Raw genomic sequence first — 26,474 nt, 5'->3', positions numbered from 1 at the left:
TACTCTTTCAAAGCTTTAAATGCGATTATCTCGGAACTTGTTTTAATTACTTAATGCATTCTGTCAGTGAAGCCTCGATATAAGGATGGGTATATTGCCCTATGAAACCAGAATCGTATATTTTTATTCAAAATTCGATACAAAAATAAAGTAAAAATCTACACTATACTATGAAGAGAGGAGGCGGAAGGGGAAGGAAAGAAGAAGGAGGCATGAAAAACTGAAATATTTAGGTGACATTCCAATCTTTACAATAACAATAACCGACTGGTAACATTATCCGCTTTTATAATATCCGGAAACCACAAAAGAAGTATTACGAATTCTAATAACTTCCCCTCTACAAGTAAAAAAACTGGATTTTATTCAGAAGGATTTTTTGATTAATTTCTTGCTGAAAGTTATTCTTGTGGATGTATTTTTCTCGGTAACTAGTGGAGGGATGGTTGGGAGTATTGATCAGTGCGCGGCCTGACTATAATGTTGTTGTGCATAAAAATAAAAAGTACTAACTATGTACCACCGGATCTAAAAATGGACGTTTCTGTTATTTAAAAGAAGTAGCAGTGGCAGTTGACGATTCCGAAATTAAACTGTTTCGTGAATTGGTTTCCATATAACAGTTTAAAGAAGCGTTGGCAAAAAATATAGTACAATCAACTACTGGAGCAGTTTCACAAACATAAATCAAACTGTTACTTGTAACAAACTAATCAAGATATGTGAAACAGTTTCTAAAATAACAGTTTATTTTGCCAACACTGAATTAAACTGTCATTTTTAGAAACCATTTTACGAATCAGTATAATTTATGAATTAATATTATCTTGACTAGTTTTTCTTTAATGTAACATTTTTTTTTCGTACCTGTTTTGATAGAATAAGTAATTTCAAATATTTTTTTCATTTTTTTACCACCAACTTGAATTTAATTAAAAACAGTACTTTTAAAACACATTTTGAGTTTTGCCAAATGTTTGTAGACAAAGATTGAATTTTACCATTGAAGAAAAATGGATTTTAAAACAAAGGCAAAATAGTGCCTGCCACTAAAACCAGCCAATGAGCCCTGTAAATCCCTAGACTTTTGTTTTTATCCGGTTTACATCTTTTTAAACTTTATATTATTTTTTTGTTAGACTGTAAGAGCATGCCATTTGCAATAAGTCCGCCATTGAAATATGAACACATTTGTTTCTTATGTACAGTGTGATTAGGGAATAAAGATCTAGTATAATTATTATTATTAATAGGCAATTCAACTCAACTTTTTTCTATAACTACTACCATCGCGCCATTTCTCTGTGGGGGTAGGCAGAGAGAATGGACCGCCGCACACGTCTATCCTGGCATACATTTCTATCTTCTTCCACATTCATACATCCCGTCATAGATGCCCTTCCATTCTGCCTACTTTAGACATGACCAGATTTAAGATTTTGGCTTATCTGATCATGCCACGTCTTCCTTGGTCGTCCTCGTCTCACGTGACCGTTCACTTTCGCCACATATACTTTTTTTACCATTCTTACGTCATCCTAAATCCAAAAATCATAAAAAAAAAAAAACAAATGTTTAATCCTTTCCATGTAGAAACATGACCAAACTATCTCAGATACCCTTTCTTAATCTTATCAATTTTACTTGAATCAGATTTACACTTACACTCTCGCCTGATTTCACCATTCGTAACCCTGTCATACATTAATTTCCCACACATTCGCTAAGAGATCGCATTTCCACCGCGTTCACTTGGCTTTCATCATTCTTCTGTCAGTTCCATGTTTCACTTCCATACATAGATGTTGGGACTAACATTCCGTTTTTTCTATAACTTTCCTCTATTTTTTTATAATAGGGGACCATAGAATTGAACGTAGTTATGCAGAAAGCAGCCAGCCATAGAAAAGTGAAACTGAAATAATAGCACTTTTGTGAAAAGAGTGAATAATCAAGTCTACACAACAGTTGGAATGTTTTTGACTTTAACAAATGATAAACAATGAAATATTAGTTTTTTTTTTCATTGGACAAACAAGAATCTTATTATGTATTAGACCAGTTTCAACGATTTTTGAAGAACCGTAAGATTTTTCTTATGCTGTGGGTGTTTTTAGCAAATTGAAAAATGACGTTTTTGTAATCGACACCATTTTCAGAAGGTGATTAATACAGTTTTTTGTATGAAAGCGGTCTGGCTGTTTTTAGCAGAACATAGAATTGACCTTACTGCACCTGATAACATTAATATCTCATTTTTTCAAAATTGTTGACTGGCTGCTTTCTGCATAACTACATTCAATTAAGAATAGTCCAGAAGGAGCGTAGAATCATATTTAAATACATCGGACTGTGTCCAGTAATTCCCCCACTCCACCTTACTTTCGCCGCGTGCATTCGTGAAATCGTCGGGTAATGTTGCTTGATGGGGAAAAAAAATCATAACACAAATGTTAGGTAAAAAAAAAGTAATCTGTTAATTTCTCTAAAATTTTATTGTGCACGCGGAAACATTGATTGACACAACAGAGTAAATAAGTAAAGGGTCATTTAATAAGAGTAAATGAATTAATGAACTTTGAACTTAAAATATAAAACAAATTTTATTTGACATAAAACGGATATTTTTAAATCATGTTAAATAATATTTGTTGTTTTAAAGAGAATGTCGTTCAAATGTCCCTCACGGCGTTGTTTAATCTGAGGTCTAATTTTCATTAATTCTTTCATTAGATGAGCAAAGTATGGTAAAAAAATTTACTACCCTGGCAACACTAACGAAATTTCCATTTTGTTTCTTCGACTATCTGACAGATGGAAAAATAATTCAATTTTTAAGTAATGCATTTGTTATATACACATTCATTTTCAAATTACAGATGAAATGTGATTGCATCCTGTTTCTTTAAGATCCTAGCAGTATGTCTAAACTTTTAAAGGACACAACACGGCATAGTTGAATTCAAATCAGGAGTTGCGTACTGAGCGAGGTCTACAAAGAAACTAATGGGTCAAAACGTAAACCTACTCATTTATGAGTCGCCTTCTGTTTGATGTGCGTATGCGGTTTCTGGACTAGTCTTAATTCTATGAGGGGGATCAAACGAGCAAAGATTGTGATTTCACTTATTTTTAGTGATGACATTTTTTGACGGTGAACGGTTAATAATATTTTTTTATAAGCACTAGCCAAAGCGTCTACATATATTTGATCAACATATGTATTTTCAGTTCGCCAGACACAACTGATGCCCCATAATTCGGTGTATTATTTCACCTATAAATACAGACAACATTTTACATTTATAGTTTCAACACAATTTGACCTATGTATTGTAGTGGATACTCGTAAGTGATTATTTTCAATTAATTATCTTGTAGAGTAATAAACACAGTGATTACCACGAAGGCTGGAGAAAGGCAGAGGGTAGTTGCCTTCGAAATGCGGTGCTGGAGATGTACATATGCTTCAAATCCTCTGGACGTTTTTCGGACGTACCATCAGACGAGACGAGAGCAGTCTTGAAAAATGAATGGTAGTGGGAGGGGTCGAAGAAAGCAAAGGGAGAGGAATATCCCCACTATATGGACTCGCAAGCGCACTAACTACTAGACCACGAGGCGGATTAATGTCCATTAAATTTCCTTTTTTCAGTTAGTAACTATCGCGTCGAAATCGTTTCTGGACGTCCAGGGTCCACACACACTTTAATTACATTTTGCATCAATTTTATTAATAAAATTTCCAAAATAAATCTGCGCTTCATAATTTTCTTCTTCTTTTTTTGCTAGTGTCACGTTTATTTTAATTACCGTAGAACTCTGTTTACCCGGATACTCGGATCGCCATCAGGTAATAAAAAATAAAAGTGATGGTATTTTATTTTACTAACATAAACGGCAAATCTGGCTTTTACAAAAAAAATATTTTATTAAAAAAAAAATTCTTAATGTTATAACAACAAATAAAAGTTTCTTAGTCAAAGCAATTAATTTTGCTGGACACGTTGAAGTATGTTTTTAACGTGACCAATTCGCTGTATTATTTCAAAAGCAATATAAATGTTATCTTACAGTAAACTTTTCGATTTCTTTTAAAACATTGCCAATTTAATGGTTCATCCAATTATTCGGATTTTTGCATATTCGAAGAACGTCTGGTTTTTATTCCGTCACCATTAGGGTATGCGTATATGTTCATGTGTGTATGTATGTGTGTATATATATATATATATATGCATGTTCATTTTTATTTTTATTTTCTTTTATTCAGGAAACATACAGTACAGTTACAAAGTTTAATATTTTACACAATTAGACTTAATTCTAATGGACCAGTGAAGTTTCCATATAAAAAGCAATTATATGTAAGGTTAATTATGAAAGTATAAAAAAGAGAAGGAAAAAGAAAACATAAATGAAAGTTGTTTAAAAATTAAAATTTAAGTGAAAAATATATATTTTAAGGTTTGTAGTTTGTAGTGAGTATTTACAAATGGAAATAATATTAAAAATGAAGAAAATTTGTAAGAGTAATTAAAAATTAAGAATGGAAATAAAGAATGAAAAACATGCTCAGATGTAAAAATAAAATAAAATAGTAATAACATTTTTTTTAAAAAAGGAAAAACAAAAACACATATTTATTTTAAGGGATTCAAAGAAACGATGAGAAGAATCTTTAAGTGAAATATAAGACAGTAAATTTAAATTTAGGTCAATTTAAAAAACATCTTCAAAATTAATGACACATTATAGTAAGAGCAGCAATGTATTGATTTTATTAACATATATAATATAAGTAATTAAAAGTAGTTTAAAAGTATAAAAACATGCCAATGGCAGCAGAGAAAAAAGAAAAAAGAAAAAAAATGCGTGTATATGTAATTCATGTGTGTATATGTATGTATGTGTATGTATGTATGTGTATGTATGCTTGTATACATACATATATGGATGTGTGTGTGTATGTGTATGTATGTTGTATTTGTACATTTATATGCATTTTCATTTCTTTTTTCATTGTTTTATATTTACTTACTATTTCTTCTTCTTCTCTTTCTTCCCTATTTTCCCATCCCACTTCCTTTCACCTGTACGTTTTGTTTCTTTATATTTTTGTTCCTATATGAAACTCATAATTGGTCTTGTTATTTGTTGTGATTCTTTGGTTTATTACTATGACTGTGCTGGTTTCAAAAAATAAATAAATAAAATAATTGAGTTTTACGGGTATCAATATTAATATTGCTGCTTCGATGTAGGAAATAATTATTTGTATTGAAATGACGAATCGGCCGAATGTAGTCACTGATAAATTTCGCGAAAAAAACAAGGATTATATTATTCGTGATTCGTGCATAGGTAGTGAACATATTCGCCTACTAAACAACGCCTCCATAATTCAGAACCTGAAGCTGACTGACAGACTCTCGACCATATGACTCAGAGTTCTCCGATATTTTGGTCACCTCTTAAGGAGAGAACGAAATTGCCTGGACGAGGGAGGTCTCCCATGCGCTGGTCTGACCAGATAAAAACTGCAACAGGCTCTTCCTGCGTGACAGCTTTTAGAAGAGTGGGGTGCCGAGACGACGCCGACGTGGTGGCCACGATCCTCGGTCGCGAAGGTCCGAATAGGAAGAGTGAACATATTATTACGAGTATATGTCCCTCAAGGTTCGCATCTTGGACCCTTATTTTTTATTATTTATATCAATGATATAAGTTTATGCATTCAAAACTCATTTTTTTTGCTATACGCTGATGACAATAAAGTATTTAAAATTGTGTCTTCAATAAATGATTGCGAAGTTCTTCAAGCTGACTTTATTGAATTCTGATAAATGTCTTGTCATGTCATTTACTCGAAAGAAAAAAAGTATACTATTTGACTACAAACTATCTGGGAAAATTGTCAATCGTTCAATGAAAGCGAGAGATTTGGGTGTACTGATGGATGATAAGCTTTTATTTAGAGATCACATAAATACAATAGAAGATAAGGCGTACAGACTTCAAGGGTTTATCTTACGAATCTCCAAGCCATTCTCATTACCAAATACATTAAAACTTCTTTACTATACTTATGTGCGAAGTCAACTCGAATTCGTTTCATTAGTATGGTCCCCTCAATATAATGTATATATTAATCAAATTGAAAACATTCAAAATAAATTTATAAGGAGCCTGGAATATCGTTTTGGCAACATTGAAAATGATTACGGCGCATCTTTGATCAATTTTAATATAGAATCACTACAAAAAAGGCGCCTTAGATATGATTTAATTTTTCTTTTCAAAATTCTCAATAATATAGTTGATTCGCCGTATCTTTTACAAAATATTGGTTTCCGTTGTCCTCTTCGCTATACTAGATTAAATTCCCTTTTGTTAAGTACCAACTTGTAAAAACAATTATACCTCGAATTCATTCATTAGACGTACCTGTAGAAATTATAACGGACTCAGTATTGATGTAGACATTTTTAACTGCACGTTGCATTTGTACAGAAAATTTCTTCATGGGGTCGATTATTTGGGATAGTTGCTGAATGTGCATCTTGAGTGGTTTATGCTATGTATATGTGCCGCATGTAATGTATATGTTTGTGTATGTTTTATATGTGCGTTCATGTGTGTGCGTGGATGGCTCGGAGTGTACATTCGGTATTTTTATTTATTTTAATTTATTACCTCCATGAAAAACGCAAATGTCAACAATTATTCTTTTCTCACTTAAAATTCTTATTTATTTTTTTGTCACATTTAATTTTTATATCTTTTTAATTTATGAAAACTTAATTGGTCTTTTTATGTTAAAAAATTGTTGTTTTTAATACTTATTTTGTATGACTGTATGTTTTCTGAATAAAATAAAATAAAAAAATAAAAAAATATATATATAAATTGAGTTTCAATTAAAAGTTTTAAAATTCCACATTCGATTTATTTCATAATTTAAAAGTACTCAAGACCCCCAAACGGGCCTCGTCCCATACCGCGATGGCGTCATTTGAACTGATTTGGCGGTTGATTGTGTATTCGAAATTGGAACCGAAACGAAAGGTCGATTTTACAAAGGTCTCATTATTTTTATTCACGGTAAATTAATTGTGTCGTGTAGATTTAGACGATACGTATGAAATGGGCCAAAGTATCGAATTTGGAATGAACGAGTAAATACTTCGTTTTTTTTGTAATAAATTTTATAAAAGGTACTTGTTTTTTTTAATGCTATACAGATGTACTTTTACACATCTAGTAAATGTTATCACTGTAACTCTCCAAAAAAGAGACTAACTCTTGTGCTTGGAGAGTGACTTACACTGTTGTAGTTGTTTATTTATAACAGTTTGTATAATTTTAAATAAACGAGTACATGTGAAAAAAAACATCGGATATATAAAGAAAAAAGCATAAAACAATAATACATTCAAACTAATTCAAATTTGATGTAGTTTTTTTAAATTTTTACCATCTCCTTTGTCTAAGCATTAATGATTGTCTTTGTAATCATCATTCCCCTTCCGCACCTAATAGTACACAGGGCACTGCATTGGTACACCGATCGCAGCGTATCTTGATCATTTTTGTTACATGAAGGTAAGATGATCAATCTTACGCTTCAGGTCTATGAAATATGCGTCCAGGGACTATGAAATATGCTAGTGTGAAAACACCCTATTTAACAAATATTTCACGTCAACAATGTCGGGAATCGAACCCGAGACCTCTTGCATGGTAGGCAAACGCGCAGACCATTACACCACGAGGCCTTTGTCAACGACAAATATATTATTATTCTAAAAATGCTGTAATGTACGGGCCTGTTTCATATGTATCGTGTTAATCCGGTCCGGTAAAACTACGGTGGGTGGATACATATTTATTATTTTCTTTTTTGGTTTTATTTATTTAGTTTCTACTCGCGGGTGAAAATTTTTCTGGGAACAGTCGCCGACTTTAATAATTATTAATTATAATAATTTGATTATTATTATCTTTGATATTTCACGTTTTTAATTTCAATTTGAATGTCAAAAGTTTGCTATACCGAATTATGTATAGATATTATTTTAGTGAATTTGCAACTGTATTTTAATATGGAAAGTTGATCTGTTTTTTTTTATATTTTTAATAAAAATATATATTCTCATTGTTTAAATACACCCGGAGTGGTATCCTGAACGCTAAAGCGCGCGTAGAAAACGCATTTTCAACGCGTATTTACGTACTAAATACACGCTAACACAGCGATCTCTTCGCGCGCAATTCCGTTCAGAATACCATCCCCGAGATGGTTTCGTTAAAATAACGTTCTTTAAATTCGCCAATATTGTTGATTAGTATATTAATACTGACAAATTCGCTTTTTATCAGTACCTTACCTACTTCTAGCGAAAAAACAGACTCAGAAAGAAAACGAATCATGAAAAACTATGTTGTTTTAGGAAGTCCTCATAGTGTACTCGTATGTATGGTCAATGGTCATTTGTCTGAATAACAAAGCTACTTACCTTTGTTTGGGTATATTACAATTATTATCAGTCTTGTATACAGATGCTCCTGTGCCTCGATTATGAACGCTATCTTTATCTGAATATATCGAGACGGTATACTTAACTTCTGTACTATCTGTATCTTACCTCGGTACGTTCTACCTACTTGTCATATCGACATTATATGATCGAAACAAGCCAATGAAATGACCGCAAACAATTATTCCGCGTTCCTTACGTCATTAACATTTAAAATAGTTCTCATTTATATTTTAAATAGGCTTCTTATCTACAGATTATAAACTTCAATTAATCCCAATTCAAGCAAAAAATGTTCGCTTGAACATGAATTTTGTATGACTTTCGGAAATCACCAAGACGGTACGCTTAACGATTGTCTGTATGTATCTACCGATAGACTACAAAGCCGGCTCCTTTAACGTCTTGATATATACACTCGGAAAGGTAGTAAAACAGATGGAAAAAATATAATTACTAAATAATTTTTTTTAGAGTGGTAACTTTCTAACGCCTAGATACTCTTATTTGTTAATAGGACAGAATCTAGCGACATTATTTCCACATCTAGGTGTTCGTTTTATTGATGTGACAAAATTTATTCATTTCTCTCTCATATTTGTAATAGGCCTTTAAGAAAAAAGTGCCAATCTCAAAACGATTAAAAATTTAAATAAATCGTAATTAAAGAAAAAACTGCTCGGTGGAACAAAATTTTTCTCACTTTTAATGCGTAGATAAACGTATCGAAGGGTTCTAGACCCGTCGGTATAAACCAATGTACTTACATCAAAACTTGATGGTATCGATAGTATATCTTTGTAGTCGGTCGGGAGACTTTTATCTTCAACTATGACGTCATACTGAAACTTTGTCATTTTAGAGCGTAGATATGTGTACCGTGACGTACGCTTCCCCTTGTTTAATATCGATGTACCTACCCAAAACTTGAAGGTGGGGGGTCGGTAATATATCTTTATAATCGCTAGAGGGAATTTATCTTCAACTATACCATCAAGGTGAAAGTATGACGTCTTCGTCTTCCCATCATAATCAAAGCACTGGACACTGATTAATATACAGAGTGTTCATTAAACCCTGTCACATCCAAAACCACGATGATCAGTATGGCAAGAAGACATATTGACACATAAAAATATTTTTTTAGAACGAATAAATTTTTTAAAAATAAAGTATAAAAAAAGCAAATGGTTGCTTACTTCTGTAGGGGAGAAACGGGGAGGGAGAGGGGGGAATCTGATACTGCGCCGCTCTCCCCTCACTTTTCCCCTGCAGAAGTAAGAAAATATTTGTTTTTTTTTTTTTAATTTTTTTGAATTTTTTGTTTTAATTTTTTTTTAATATGCCTATATGTTTTCTTGCCCATTACTGATCATCGTGGTTTCGGATGTGACAGGGTTTAAAGAACACCCTGTATATTATTCAATCATTAATAAACGATCAATGGATTACCTTATTACTTATTACCTATGTTGATGTATTCATCAAGGTAATTTCAAAAGAAAATATGAAACATATTATTTATAGATGGCGCTTTTATAATTTTTATTGAAAAATTACAATTTTACGTTTATTTTCAATGGAATTTTTACAAAAGTTGGTTTGCGGAAACTTTACACTATATTGATTGTAACAAATACCATAACAATATAATTTATGTTCTTTTCACAAAATGGTTTACAAAACAAAAAAATATTATTCTTATTTTTGGTTTTATACACAATTTTGTGAGCAAGCTAACACTCATACTTAAATTATAAATAAAAAATATTAGTTATGAATCAATCTTTCCAATTAGTTGCTGAGTTTATAATTCTAAAGATGACCAAATTAGTGGCTGGAAAATTTCCAATGAATAAAATGAAAGTGTGCGTGTGGAAGTGTACTAAGTATTTACATAAAGTATAACATGTGAAATTACAATGTAATTCCATTAAGGGTCATAATTAAATTTTCAAACTGCAAAACCGCAATTTTATCAAATCTGTAAGTTAGATTGAAACTCAGTGTATTTTTTCTATTTTTCAGCAAGTATCCGGAGATGTGGTTCTGGTGGATGTGATGGAGGACAAACTGAAGGGCGAGATGATGGATCTTCAGCATGGGTCTATGTTCCTAAGGAATGCTAAAATCCACGCAGGATCAGGTAATGAAACAACCCATCAATCTACTCAATGAGGAACTTCAGATCTACGAGAAATCGGACACAAAAAATATTTTCTGGCGTGCGGTAAAAATTAGAGCATGAAATTGCACGGAAAAGTTTCTTGAAAATGTACAAAAAAATAATAAAAAATATTTTAATTACCGTCACTTGTTCATATAAACCAACCAATAATGTGAGAGCTATGAAGGATATCCGGTTAACTAACAGAGAACAACCTCTGACGTCACACGAGTTTTTTCAGAAATCACAGCGCTGATAATACGATATGTAAAAAAAAAATTTTGGTTTTGTTTAATGGTCTATTAACAAATAAAAAAATATAAAAAAAGACACTGAACTTCCTGATTTTGTAAATGGACAATAAGTTTTTGTAAAAAAGTGCATTTTATCTAAAAACAAACAAACCATAGCGCCGTTTCTGTAGGGGTAGGCAGAGCAGATAGAACGCCCATCACTCTGTTTTTGCATACATACCTCATTTCTTCTACATTCATACATCTTCTCATGAATTTATTTCGACTTTTGACATGTCTCTCTTCAAGTATTTGTTGAATTTGGTCAAGCCATGTCTTTCCCGGTCTTTCTTGATTTCCGCATTCGACGAAATTCGCATCGTAATCCTTTTAGCCGTTCGCTCTATTCTTCTTTCTTGTATATTATCTACCTAATTACTACTACTACTACTACTACTTCTTCCACATTTATACATCTAGTCATACATGCCCTTTGGTTGTCTGCTTTTGACATGACCAGACCAGATCAGGTTTAGCTGATCATGCCACGCCTTCCTTGGTCATCCTTGTCTCACGTTACCGTTCACATTCTTATGTCATCCATTCCATGTAGAAACATGACCAAACCATCTCAGATACCCTTTCTTAATCTTATCAATTTTACTTGAATCAGATTTACTTACACTCTCGCCCGATTTCACCATTCGTAACCCTGTCATACATTAATTTCCCACACATTCGCTAAGAGATCGCATTTCGACCACGTTCATTTGGCTTTCATCATTCTTCTGTCAGTTCCATGTTTCACTTCCAAACATAAGTGTTGGGACTAAAACTCAGTTTTTTCAAAACTTCCTTCTAATTATTTTATGATAGGGGGGGGGACCAAACGAGCAAAGATTGTGATTTCACTTATTTTCAGTGATGACATTTTTTAACGGTGAGCGGTGAATAATATTTTTTTATTAGCACTAGCCAAAGTGCCTACATTTATTTTATCAAAATATGTATTTTCAGTTCGTCAGACACAACTAATGGCCCATAATTAATAACACTATAGTCCTTAAAATATAGCTTGATTAGAATGACAGCTGTCAAACTAATTTCATTAGTGATGGGAAATCACTGATCACTGATCAAATCGATTTTATCAATTATTTCATGCAATCATGAAACTCTGTTTTCAAAAATTGATATAAAATGCGAAAAAAAAGCCTATTATAGTATGTTTAACATAATTGTTCACCAAAAAATGAGACATTTACACTTTTTTCATCAACAACATCAAACGAATAATTTTTTTATTCAATCAATTTACATTGATCAATTTGTCCCATCTCTAACGTTTTTGCAAAATAATGTAATCTCGTGAGAGCGTCGTTAATAATTAGGTTTATTTTTGTTTTTTTTTGTTTTAAAGCTGATTTTTTTAAATGTTGATTTATGTTTCAAGCATTGTAATAAAACATAAATTAACACGCCAGATAGTTTTATTCCACTTTTATTTATAAATTTTTACCAGTGACCGGGTTTCGTCGTGACCGACATCATCAACTTCATAAAATTATGTAACCAGTTTTTATTGTATACATTCAAATAAAACTTAAATTCATATAATTGTTATTACCTTATACTTAAATGATTTTAATTTAAACTCTTTTATTTCCATAATTATATCTCATAAAGTGTCCATGCGGCTCCACTGTGAAATCATCTCCCATCCACCACCAGAGATGTTACTACAGTATCTCTTTTTAAATCACGTCTGAAGAAACATCTGCTTTCTCTTTCTTAATATCTTCTCCTTTCCTTTTTCCTCTTTCCTCTTTTTTCCTTTTCCCCATTGAGTAATAGTTTTGATTTAAGGCAATTATTATTTTATCAATTTTGCTCAATTTTTTGAAGGTAAGATGATCAGTCTTACGCTTCAGGTACCGGTCCAGGGATTATGAAATATTCTAGAGTGAAAACACCATTTTAAACAAGTATTTCATATCAATCATGCCGGGAATCGAACCCGAGACCTCTTGTTTGGTAGGCAAACACGATGACCACTACACCACGAGGCCGACATTAAAAAATATATTCCAACTATAATCATGTAAAATAATGGGTAAATAAGTGTAATGCATGGGTTACAAAATTACAAAAGTTTGTTCGTACAAAAGTGTTCAACAAAGTAATCTAAAATTAAATAGTAATAAAATAAATCATAATTTTTATATCGAGACAAAAGGAAATAAAAATGAGATTTTATAACAATTTAATATTAAACTCTTACGCAAAGTACTTATATTTTGAGATAACGAGGTTTACATATAATCAAAGATTAAAATATGTGTTTCTATTCAACTAGATTATGTAGGTATTAATATTGTAAAATTATTCACATTTCTTGTTTTTTTCCTGATTTTTCAGGAAAGGTTGAAAAGCAGTTACAATTTTGCTGTACGGAAACTGATCCACCTTTTTATAACAGTACTCAAAAACTATTAGCATTACTTACCGCTAATTACCAGATACATATATTAACACCTGCAGCAATATTTAGCACTATTTATATGTCTGAAGCAAAATTACTGTAACATAACTCAATTCATTCTATATTTGTCATTATAATGTAATGTCCATTGTGGATTAGGATATAAGAAGGGTTTTGGTCCTGTGGTTGTATCACAGATTTAAGGATTAGAGGTCTGAGCTTCAAACCCCACTTTACCACAACTTAATTCCCATTTTCTAACATGGTCGTTAACAAATTAAAGAAAATGGCCCCAAAATTTATAAATTTAGGTAAATTGTAAGAATGCAAATGTTTGTTAAATATGCATAGCTACATTATTATATTTATACATAAATACTTATATTTAATGTAATATATTATGCATGTACTACATATAAAAAGCAGATGTATTTTACATTGCCTTTTAAAAAGTTTTCCTTCTAAATATTTACAACTTAGTTGACAAATTTTATATTGCTCAAAGCATGAAATGACAAGTAATTTAACATGTTGGATTTTTTTGACATTTCAGACTATTCTTTGACTGCCGGATCAGCTCTGTGTATTGTGACGGCTGGTGCTCGTCAGCGTGAAGGAGAGTCTCGCCTAGATCTGGTACAAAGGAATACGGACATCTTCAAGTACATCATTCCACAGGTAAAAACATCCACACATACATAAACTAAATGCGTCTACCCTGTGATTTAGTGGTTTGCGTTTTTTGCTTACCATGCATTAGGTCTTGGTTTGATTCACTGTAAGGTTACTTGAAATGTTTATTAGAAAGGAGTTTTTACACTGCAATATTTCATAGCCCCTTCACTAGCACCTGGAGCGTAAGACTGATCATCTTGACTTCATGTACGTAACAAATAAATGAACAAGGTACACTGTGATTGGAGTAAGAATGTAGTACTTGCCAGTACTAGTAGCCTCCTTAGATGCGGATAGTGGAATTATGAATATGTTTATTATTAGACCGTTGCTTTGCCGTCCTTATAAAAAGAGTTGCATTTCCAAACTATAAAATGCTGGCAAAATCAAGAAAACAAGATGCTTCCTGCCACATATATTTTTTTTATGAACTTGTGCTGCATTTTATTGCTCATTACCGAGGGGTATACCACTTTTTAGAGTAGTAATTGGTTTTTGTTACCTTTAAATGTTTTTTAAAATAACCCATCCTAACAAGGATTTGTGCCATATGGTGTGCTTTAAACGTTTAAAAAATAAATGCAAATATATTTCAGTTTTAAAATTTATATCATTTAAAACAATAAATTTTGACAAGTTCAAAACTACTTCTGGGGATAAAACTGACAAGACATGAGATGAATTTATGGCAAGGGGAAGGTTTAGATTGGTGTACAAAGGATCCGCATCCTGAATGGGGCATCCAAACAACGCATGGCCTTTGCATTCCTCGCCAAGCTCGCACTCACACCGAGGACTGTCCGCAATATTGAGTTTAAACAAATGTTTATTCACACTACAGTGACCAATCCTCAGTCTGATAATATTGAAGACAATTCTTTTAGACAATTTGTAGGCATGATACCAGAGGGAGGGTCAGATGAAATTTTGTGTATTTTGGTATTGAATTCACTTGTTTGAATTTGAAGTTTGCCAAAACTGATTCCAACCAACAAAAGTGTCTTTTCTGATTTGATTCAGTTGATCGCAATTTTGTATGTTGAAATTAAAGGGAGGACTTCTATTGAGCAAGGCCCCCTTCGCAACTTCATTGGCCATTTCATTTCCCGAGATTCCACGGTTGACGGAACCCAAGTAATCATAACCTCATTATTATTTATATCACTACAGAGATATAAATAATAATATACCTACTCCCCCTTGGGATAAAAAACCCAGAATTGTGTGTGTATAAATATGTAAATATATATACATACCAAAAATAATATTGTGTAAAAATCATAACCTCCCTTCCGCCGTTCATGAGATCGAGGTGGTCTTCTTTGATAGAGCATATAATTTGGTTGCCAGATACTTAAAATGATTACTTAAGGTCAAAATGTGGAGTTTTTTTTGTTTATCGTTTTACAAAAATCACAACGATATGCCACATTAAAAATATGTTCGGTGATACATATTGTACTTTGATTTAAAAAAAACTAATATAGCTCATTTTATGTCAAATTAGAGATGCCACTTTCTTCACAAGGACGGCAGTGCTGAAGTAATGAGCAAAGAATGGCCAATGCAAAATAATATTTCCAGAACACGGAATATGGTGTATAATGAGGGACTTCAACCCTACAGGAAATTGGATACAAATAATGTTTTCTTGCACGCAGTAAAGCATAAAAAAAATGATAAAAAATATTTTAATAAAAATTAGTTCGTATGAATAAACCGATGATAAGAGAGCTGTGAAAAATTTCTGGTTTACTTACCCTCAACGGACCAATTGGCAGAACTGACCGAGAAGAAGCTGAGGAGAACTTGAGTCGTCACACGTGGAGTAATTTTAGAAACACAAAACTTTAAAAAGTCATAGCGCTGATAACACGGATACATGAAAATTAAAAAAAAAAATTGGCTTAGTTTAATAGTCTGTTGACATTACAGAAAAACCTCTGAACTTCCTCATTAAAGCACCGGTACTAATAACACTGAAATAATGATTTGATGGAAATAAAATTTAAGACCTTCTACATTTGATAATTATTTATGCATTTGACAGTTGTAGTCTGCATCACTTTAACCCATTACGTAATGCGGACTGTAAATATAAGTTAGAAGTTAATGAATAGAAAGCAGATAGCTGCCAAAATGCCGATATGATTATTTATTATGATTCTTCCTGCTTTTAGTCATCATCGCTGGAAGCTCTATTGTTTAGAATTCCACCCTAACCACAAGAAAAGTCTCCACTAGAGTGGATTTAAATTGGAAAAAAATCCAAACATATGGGCTGGCTGGAATATTAATTTGTTGAATCCCCAAATTTAACCAATTCAAAAAACACACTGACTCTTTTCTTAAGGAAACATACCCCAAAAATAAGTTGCAAATAAAATTTTGCAAATAAAACTGACAGTTATTATAATAATTATTCAGCGAATACATACTTCAGTTTCTTTAAGTCAAAGATTTTAATATTATATTTAAAATTTATACATTATTAAATAATAGAATATTTTATAGTCTCTGGACTGGTACCGGAAGTGTGAGAGAGATCATCTTACCTTCATGTAACAAAAATGATCACGATACATGATGATTTTGTAAATTTTTAGCAGCTCACCTTATTTAAATCTAAAATAATGTGAACTTTTTTATATTAAAGCAGAATATGTTGGTAACTAAATCATGATAGTCTGAATTACTGTGGATTTACTTTTTTAATTATTTGTTTCTAAACCACTTAAATAGAAAACATATCTCGAATTATATACAAGATTGGCGTTGTTTGCAACACCACAGCCAAATATCTTTTAAATTAACACAAAAGATGATATTTAGATACTTTAGCTGCATTATGAAATGTAATTTTAGAGAACATGGCAGAGTTAACTAACAGAGGTTAGTTGTTTTTATTATAATACTAAGTATGAAAAATTTACAAAATAAGATAAAATTCCGAGCTTAAATTATTGACAAATTAAAAAAAGGGCTGGTATGAAACTCATTGCCTTTTTTATGTTGCAGCTGATTAAGTACAGCCCTAACACTATTCTTCTCGTCGTCAGCAACCCAGTAGATGTTTTGACATATGTGGCCTGGAAACTGAGTGGTCTTCCTAAGAATAGAGTTATCGGTACAGGCACTAACTTGGATTCCTCCAGGTTCCGCTTCCTCATGTCTGATAAACTCGGAGTGGCTTCAACTTCCTGCCATGGCTTCATCATCGGGGAACATGGAGACAGCAGTGGTAATTTTAAAAAGTCTGATATGTAATAATGAATATCTCCAATCATAAAATGAAAAATCAATGAAATGAAGCAATTTTATTGGATACAAATAAATCCAATATTGATGTTTCATAGTGCATTTATTGTCAGTTTTAATTTCACAATTTCATTTATTTTTTAATAGGATTCATAGGATCTCCAGTAAATGTCAATTAATTATTGTATAATAAATTCCGGTATGCGTAAATAGTACTTCAACTTTATACACACCTTTAAAGTGATTCATTTAGTTTTTCATATTCAATAGAAAATGTCATACAATATTAAATATTCATTAATAAATATATTAAATATTTATAAATAAATTGCCCAATGGCGTCCACTTCGATTAGTTTTTTGTTGGTTGGTTGGTGAGCATAATGCATCGTTTATAATCTTAAAGATTTTTCTTGATTGACTTGTGTCAAAGAAAAAACCAAAATTGTTAAGCCGGCGTTTTACTTTTCACAACCACTCGGATTTTCCTCAGGTGTGGTGATACCGACTGAGCGAAAACGATGCCCGCCATCTCTGGGCGAGCAGTTCATGAATCAATTTAATTCATTTCTTCTTGACAGGGATAATCATCACATCAAATTGAACAACAATTATAATATACAAATCAAATTTACAATTTATTCCAGAAAAAGAACGATTCAATTTCAAGCTGTTTTGTCTTCTAAATATTCCCTAATTTTGTAATAACTTTTTCCAAACAGCTTGTGTTAAACAAAACTTTTAAATGGAATTGTTGAAAATGCTTGAATATCAATAGATAATTTGTTGTAAAAGCGTATACAGTTTCCTTGAAAAGAATAACTGACTTTTCGGAGCCTTTTTTGTATTCAAAGTTTTGACTCTGAGCTTTTTGCTTATTTTTTTTACTAATCTGTATTGATATACATAAATTAGCATACCTATATGTTCCGTCAATAAAAGGAAATGTTTTATTTATTTATTATACTGATTACATAAACGTAACATAAGCAATCAGTTTACTTGACCTTTAAAATGTTTGTTAATTTACTTTACCTGCTTTATCTATAAATCTTTAAAATTATAACAATAGATTTACCGAGGCTGATATTCTCTATGACAATGAATGTAAATTTAAGTCAAAAGTCATCAAAATAATAAGATAAGCAGATATTCAATTGATTTTATTATTATACACATGTTTTTCCTTTCTTATCTTTTTAAACTTTCTATTCGGTTTCATTTCTCAGTTTCTTTCATTTCTTGTCATAAGTGTAAACAATTTTTTTGATGTGGGCATGGGTGTACTACACTAATATACAATGAAATTGTAAATAAATTTTGTATATGCTGTTTGTTTACAAAATAAAATAATAATTCGTCAAGACCGCCATAATACAAAAAAACAGTCTTAACATATTTATTAATTGTCAAAATAAACAACTAAAGATATTTGGTACGATAGCAGTTTCACATATGTGTGGTACTTACCACCTATCGAGGAGTTTACGCCATTATGAGTTAACTGACTGCTGTGTGAAATGACGAATAAAATTAAAAATCCCACCGCTTCTTAATTCGTTTTCTTAATGCGAAGAACTAAGATCATCCACAATCCTCAACAGATCTGTGAGGTGTACGGAGAACTTCTGGTAATTAATTCAGTGGTAAGGGTGAGATAGAATACCGAAAGCTTACGATTTTTGCTCTATGAAATTTCCCCAAATTTCAAGATCACTTTTTCATGAAAAACTGGATTTTTGAAAAGTTTGTGCCGCAAACTCTTACTGAGGAACATAAAAATCAGAATGCAGGTTGCACTCTTTTATGAAGAGGGAATACAAAAGCTTGTGCTGCGCTATGCCAAGTGCCTACAAAATGGTGGAAGTTATCTAGAAAAATAGTTTAAGGTCCATAAGATGTTTTCACAATAAAAAAAAAATCTAAATACATACTTTACTTTTGATATACTTCATAGATCATATTTAGATAGTTAACAGTTGTCATTCAATGATATTAAGTTGAGATTTGTGTTTCAGTGGCCGTATGGTCTGGTGTCAACATTGCTGGTGTGAGGCTGCGTGACCTGTGTTCTCAGGTTGGGCACACTGACGACCCTGAGCACTGGCATGAGCTGCACAAGCAGGTCGTAGAGAGCGCTTACGAGGTCATCCGCCTCAAGGGCTACACTTCCTGGGCCATTGGCCTCAGCACAGCTAACCTAGCACAAGCCATCCTTCGCAATGTTGGAAGCATTCATGCTGTTTCAACTCTTGTTCAAGTAAGATGACACTTTTTGTATCATATGACTTTGCATGCAGATAGTTTTATTTAAAAATTACCTTTTTTGATTTGTGCGAAATGTTTTTCTTTAATTTCTAAATCTAGAATTTATTTCAATGTTCATGAGTTCTTACAATTTATTTAAGTATTGAGCGAAAAATGCGTTTTCAAAATACAATATGAATTATAGATATCAAAACATATGATAATATATAAATAGATAAATAACTGTGGTAGGAAATTGAATATCCTTGTTTTAGTATTCACTTATTACTAAATTCTCTACACAATTTTAAATAACCCCTTGCAGTTTTTAGAGAACTCGAAATGTATGAGGCATGTTAAAACAAAGATGGCATTCTCCATTGTTTTTTTGTTTTTAGTACACAATAAATGTTTTTTGTTTGTATTTTCCACAGGTTGCATTTTATTTTATTAAATAATAATTGTTGCCAGAAGTGTATATTTTATTGCAAATATTCGGTAAATTATCAATAGAAGGTTTTGGTTTGTTTTATGGTTTTGTTGTGTAACATAGAGGGGACTACCATTGTTGTTGCGGAACTAAATACATTGAAATTTTGTAAGGTATCCAAAATAAAACACTTTTATTGGATTTAATTTTACTTTTATTTTTTTTAAATATATGTATTATTAAAGTAACTTAAATATTTACAAAGTTTCCTTATAGACTGATAATAATTGCTGTTTAATGATATAGGTGCATAACAGTGTTAATAGTTTATGGGGGGGGGTATTAGTATTTTTATATAGACCAAGAAAAGTAGCGTAATAAATATGTACTCAGTATATCATAATGGGTTTAACAGCAATTATTGTTAGTGTATAAGGAAACTTTGTAAATATTTAAGTTAGTTTGATAATGTCCTAACAGGGCGAAACGCGTCACATATATTTTTTAAAAATAAAAGTAGAATTAAATAAAATAAGTGTTTTATTTTGGATACCTTACCAAATTTGAATAAGAAATTCTACCAATTATCTGCATGCACAATATGCTAATACATTGAGTCAAAAATATGAAATACTGCTCTCCCATTTATGCTCCGAAACCTTTGCAGTTGTCAATAGTATTTTTGTTTCACTATACATCACCATATCTAACTCATTTCAGACCAATAGTGGAGATTGACATCTTTGCCATAATTTTTTGAACATGCCTCATACTGTAGAATTTATCTGCTGTTTTAATTTTAGATAGTATTATGTATATTATAAAAATACTTTTGCTGATTTCCTTTTCTTCTCCACATTAAAACTAAATGAAATTATTTGCTGAACATTTATCTGTGTATAACTTTTTCCAAATTGTCAATGTTATCTGTAGGGTCAGCATGGAATAGATGAAGAGGTCTTCCTCTCCTTACCGTGTGTCCTGGGAGCCAAGGGAATATCCCATATTGTTAAGCAGCCTCTAGAGGAGGCTGAAATTGCGATGCTCCACAAGTCGGCTCAACTACTTAGCAGCGTCCAACAAAACCTCAAGATGTAAATATCTCTCTATGAGATTATATTGTATTTATTTTTGTAATAAATAATGTTTTCATATTTGTGTAATGTAAAGTAGTGTGAGTGTAAGCAGTTTTCAATAGTGACTTTTGAATGTGAGGTAAAATCAGATTGACAATTCAATATGTTTCAATATTCCACAATATTTTTTTATTTTTTTTGGTTATAAGAACTTTTCAAATCTATGATATATTAAGAGGAGGTGTCTAGAATTTGTTGTTTCTTGCCAATCTATGAATCTGTGTATGTAAATTTCATCAGTCTCAACTAAGTTTTGTTTACCCAACTAATTTCGCTAGTTGCTGTCCTTTTATCTCACCATTGTTTCAAGCAATCCCCCACTATATTGACGACATTTACACTTGCCCTTTCTTACAAATGATAAATTTTCATAACAGTATTTTATTTTATTCTTACAATTATATAGCTGTTTTATATGATTATGCATGAGATGAGAGTGAATCCACTAAAAATGTGTTTGAATAGAATTTATAGCAGAAAGACCTATGAATTTTTTACAAAGGAGATTACCACCGACCTATGAAGCTGATGGATGTAATATATTTAGGATAGTTGAAGTGAAATGTGTGGAAGACGCCTCCCCCCTTCGTGTATTGTGGCTTGACTGAATCAGTCCAAGCATTGTGTCCCAAGTGTTGTTCAATGGCTAGTAGATGTTGATGTCTTTGTGAAAATTTATAATGTCAAATATTTGATGGAATATTAGAACTACATATAATCAATGAATGTTGTAAACCTGGAATATGCTGAACGGTTATATATACCTTCGCTGACAACGTCTACCTCATTTATAAAAAACAAAAACCATGAAAATATGGTGTTATGATTTCCTTTACTTTGCATTTTTAAACCATGAAAATGGTAATATGACTGTAAATATAGGTAATTGATAAACACATATTGAATAATCAATAATTATATAGAAGTAATTATTAGTACGAGATATAAATACTCCGTAATATAGTCAAATGTCCTTAATTTTTGCACTGATAGATAAAATTTGGATTATAATTCGCTAATTATACCGCATAATATTGTGAGTATACTGGCAAAAAGCTTTAACTCTCCATTCCCTGTTTTGAGAAATCAAGCATTTAAGTTTTGTTCCAATTTTACTCTTTTATATCTTATTTTAATATAGTAAGATGTTAAGTGCTCATTTAAAAACATGTTTTTTATTTTATATTAAGTAAATATAAAGTTATTTAAAGCTTTTAGCCTGAAGAAAATATTGAGTTTCTGACTTAAACTTAAATTTATTTTTAAAACTACAGATATATGAAATTTAATATGACTTAGTGTATTTTGCCAGTTTGTAGAGCGTTAAAAACTTTACAAAACTGCATCATTAAGTCAAATCTGCATATTTTCGAGTTAAAGTTTTTTGCCAGTATACCCACGATATATTATATTACGCTAGATTACTCTACTTTGGAATGCTATTGTACCTTATTTGATATGGTGCACAATTTACTATAATGAAATATGAGTCTTATTGTAATTTTTAGACTTTTATAAATATGTATTTGATAAGATTTGGCTGCAATAAAATCTAAGCACTCTATGGTAAAGAAAAAAGAAGAAGAGAAATCGAAAGCCCCTTGTATAATACATGTAGTATGTATAGCTATTAAAACTCTCTTTGTAGACTTAACACAGAGAGATATTTTATGTTTTCACTTGTATTCGGTGTCTAATTAGGCCATTGAACCGCTTCATGTTAAACTATTGTCTGGCATTATCGCTCTGCTCGACTAGTTTTGAAGTGCTCTTTTGAGTACATAGTCACTATTTGCTTATTACTAGCCTATATATTGAATTCTATTCATATTGCATTGTATTGTGTGCGAGGACTTATTTGCATGTATGTCTGCACAGCACTGAAGCCCGTTTATTCAATGAGAAACTAAACCGAGAGAGAACCTCGTCACCTGCCGGCCTTAAGCTGGATACCACTGGGAACGAGGTTGAACGATTGGTAATGAAAATGCACTGTTTGGAATGTATGTATCCTGTATTTCTATAATAAATAAAATACAATTTGTCTAAAACGTTACTGTTTTTGATTTAACAATCCACAATTTCGCAACCTCATCATGAGCACAAAACATTTCAGAATGGTGCTGACAGCAAATTATAATATTAAACACCCATTAAAAAAAGTTTCATCTTAACTAGTTTTCAACACTGAAAATTACACAACATAAATTTATCTTGTATGTGATGTCTAATCACATTAGATTCACTTAACATTTAGATGATTTATTATTTACAACCTGCGCCACGTTACGTGACAGCCTGCACAAAGAAAATCACAAAATTTCAGTAAAGACACTAACTTAACTTACTACATTAAATTTATGACACATACAATCACTTGTATTTTCCAGTTGCAGTTTGGTCCAAAGGAATAAACTTGATGGCGACGTTCATATAATAATATATACAGTAATAGTTTGGTCACAGCTTCGCTTAAATCCCTTAATTTAAATATAAAAGCCACCATTTGTATACATAATTCAACTAAAATAAAAAATCTAAAGGAGATATGGGACGGTGGCATCAATCGGTAATAATAGTTATAATTCCATCAACAATCACAGAGAATATATAAAATAAATATTATGTTTGTTTGACATTAGTCGGAGTACGGTCCACTCTAATCAACAATCGGCTAAATCGTACATATTCATGTTTCGTTTATCACAGGCTCAGTTTGAATTATAACTGTCAGTACGGCATCGGGTTCTGTTCTCCAAGACATAATCACGAACGATAGCGTACTATTCTTCGTACTTGATTACCGCGGAAGAGCCATGGCTTAATTTAAAAACCAATATTAATTTACATACATACTGTCACTCATAACCCATCATATCGATCTAATCTCATTTCACAATATCAAACCTAAGAATACTTAGCCTACATGGTAGGATTATTCTAGGGGGTCGGCATTCACTAAAATATGATTCCCCTGGCAATCAAACTAGACATGTCCGACTATATTATATCACACATAAACCTCGCCCCACTTTCCTGACGAGCCACTCTGCTTGTGGCTGCTGTCAGATTTAGAAGATTTAGTGGACCGGGTGTCGTTGGAGTTTTCCGAATCTGGAGCAGAGGTCTCAGGCAAGGGCGGAGTGGTGGATCTGGCTTCAGCCGGTGTGGCTATAGCTGGTCGAGGAGAAGCAGTCCTCGGAGGAGTGACGATCTGCGAGACAGTCACCGGCGTGAAGGTCATGGGGGTCGCGGGCGCCGTGAGGACGGGGCCGAGGCCCGGAGACAGGACAGCCTGCGCCAGGGCTGTGGTGCCAGGCTGGTTAGGGTGAAGGGTGTTGTTCACTGAGCCGCTGTCTAGCTCTTGGATCGGAGACAGCACAAGAGCTCCCAGGACGGGGACTTCACTCTGGTACGAATGGTGCGCCATGAGCGCCACGCCCACGGGAGAGTTGGTGCTGATGGGAGACTGACGCTGCTGCTCGCGATCCGGAGTCGGGATGCGGGGGCGATTTTTTACTGTAGTGGGAACTGCAGATCCATTCATTTTTTGTGTTCCTTTAAAAAATACATAAGCCACATTACTTTTACATTCAAATCACAAATAGAGTTATTAGACACTCCACTTTGATGCTGCAAAAACAATTAAAAATTAACATCACTTTCAGTCAAAGGATTGGTGTACTTCTCCATTAAAGTGGACGATCTCCATTGTTCATAAGGACAATAATTGGTAAGTACTTTCACTATAAAATTGCTATCAAGAAGTGAAATAATGGAGGTGGGTTGCGTATGGATTAATGAGTAGATCCGGCCAAATAAAAGTGTTTTGGTTTTGTATTTTTTTTTTTGGATAAAATTTTATGTTAAAAGTAAAATTGTGTTTAATATGTACTAAGGGTACGGGACTCTTCAGTAGATTATTTTTATTAAAAAAAATAAATACAAAATCGTAAAAGACCACATAGCTATTTACACTTTGGTCAAATAAACTCGATATTTAGTATTTTTAATATCCGATTTCTACACTTTTATCCTTAAAAGTTAGTCTACTTATATTTTTTATGATAATCCTTGATCTGGTAAATAATATTACTACTTTACTAAGAGCCAGTGATTTAGTCTGATTGTAGAACTGTTAGGGATAGTATAAATAAGTATTTGTTTAGATGTATTAAGTAATTGTTTAAATTTTAATTTTAAGAATAAATTATACAAGAACAAGCCGTTTCATCATAGAGATAGGCGGTGGGAGTAGAATGCCACACCACTCTGTTTTCACATATAGACCTCGCGACCTCTACATTCATACATTTTTTCATGATTATTCTGTCCTCAAGTATTTGTTGGATTTGGTCATGCCATGTCTTTCTTGGTCTTTCTCGTTTTATATACGTATATAGCAACATTTACGTGGTAAGTCTTTTAAGAGGTTCTTTCTGGGCCCAACATGTTCAAACCAACGCAGTACCTCTTTTGTAATTTTGTTGATAATGCTTTCATTTTGAACGGATTCACCAGAGAGATCACATTTCAATAGCGTTCGACCCACTTCATCTTCGCTTTTCCAATTTTTCAATACATTATGGTACTTCCATACACCAAGACTCAATGAGGAAGTTCAGTGTTTTTTTTAAAAAAAAATTATTTGTTAATAGACTGTTAAACTAAGTCAAAAAATTTTTTTTTTAATTTTTATATATCGTATTATCGGCGCTACGATTTTTCAAAGTTTTGTATTTCTGAAATAACTCCGCGTGTAACGTCAGAGGTTCATTTTCGCTTATTCTCATTCAGTTCTTCCCATTGGTCCAGAAGCGACAAGCAGACCGGAAATCTTCCATAGCTCTCAGATCATAGGTTGATTCACATGAACCAGTGACGTCATTTAAAGTAGTGCGTTTTTATCAAAGTATTTTTTATTATTTTTTCTGTACATTTTCAAGAAACTTTGTAGTACAATTTAATGCTCTAATTTTTACCCCGCGTAAGAAAACATTTTTTGTATCCAATTTCCCGTAGGGCTGAAGTTCCTCATTGTAAACAGCTAATTTTGCCTCTTTTGACAAATATTTATTAGCTAAGGTTGATTTTAGTTTACCATTTACCCTGTGTCTAGCACTCACTCTTCTTTCAATATCTTTTTCTGTGTTCCCATTCCTAGTAAACATAGGTACTTTCCAGATACACAAATTCTTATATGCATTTCAGGATATTCCAGTTCACAATGAATTCACATTCAACTATACATTTATACCTTTCAAAAACAATCACATTAAAACTATCAGCAAATCGCTCTCCTAGCAT

At 32.3% G+C, this 26,474-nt stretch overlaps 2 protein-coding genes and 1 long non-coding RNA gene across 6 annotated transcripts in view; 1 reads left to right on the top strand and 2 right to left on the bottom strand.

The window, feature by feature from the left end:
• Positions 1 to 23,218, top strand: part of Ldh (Lactate dehydrogenase) — a 100,676-nt gene extending 77,458 nt beyond the window's left edge. For all 4 annotated transcript variants that reach the window (XM_088240322.1, XM_088240321.1, XM_088240323.1 and 1 more), the window contains exons 3-7: positions 10,569 to 10,686; positions 13,976 to 14,100; positions 17,116 to 17,338; positions 19,373 to 19,614; positions 20,965 to 23,218. In XM_088240322.1, coding sequence (XP_088096448.1) covers positions 10,569 to 10,686; positions 13,976 to 14,100; positions 17,116 to 17,338; positions 19,373 to 19,614; positions 20,965 to 21,129 — 873 coding nt within the window. In that variant the 3' untranslated portion in view covers positions 21,130 to 23,218. The remainder of the gene's footprint in view (positions 1 to 10,568; positions 10,687 to 13,975; positions 14,101 to 17,115; positions 17,339 to 19,372; positions 19,615 to 20,964) is intronic.
• LOC148272233 (uncharacterized) lies at positions 14,307 to 16,037 on the bottom strand. The gene is made up of 2 exons (XR_015824897.1): positions 15,383 to 16,037; positions 14,307 to 15,242 (listed from the first exon to the last, which is right to left on the bottom strand). It is a non-coding gene; the product is annotated as an uncharacterized LOC148272233 (long non-coding RNA).
• Best2 (bestrophin 2) overlaps positions 23,163 to 26,474 on the bottom strand; it is a gene marked incomplete at its 5' end in the record, with an annotated part of 116,978 nt that continues 113,666 nt past the window's right edge. Inside the window, 1 exon segment of the mRNA XM_088240319.1 lies at positions 23,163 to 24,725. Within this exon segment, the coding sequence (XP_088096445.1) occupies positions 24,178 to 24,725 (548 nt within the window).

Source organism: Micrasema longulum, unplaced genomic scaffold, assembly GCF_059751315.1.
Source record: "Micrasema longulum isolate JH-2025_06_02 unplaced genomic scaffold, ASM5975131v1 h1tg002421l, whole genome shotgun sequence".
NCBI classification, from domain to species: Eukaryota; Metazoa; Arthropoda; class Insecta; order Trichoptera; family Brachycentridae; genus Micrasema; species Micrasema longulum.
This window is presented reverse-complemented; position numbering and strand designations above follow the sequence as displayed.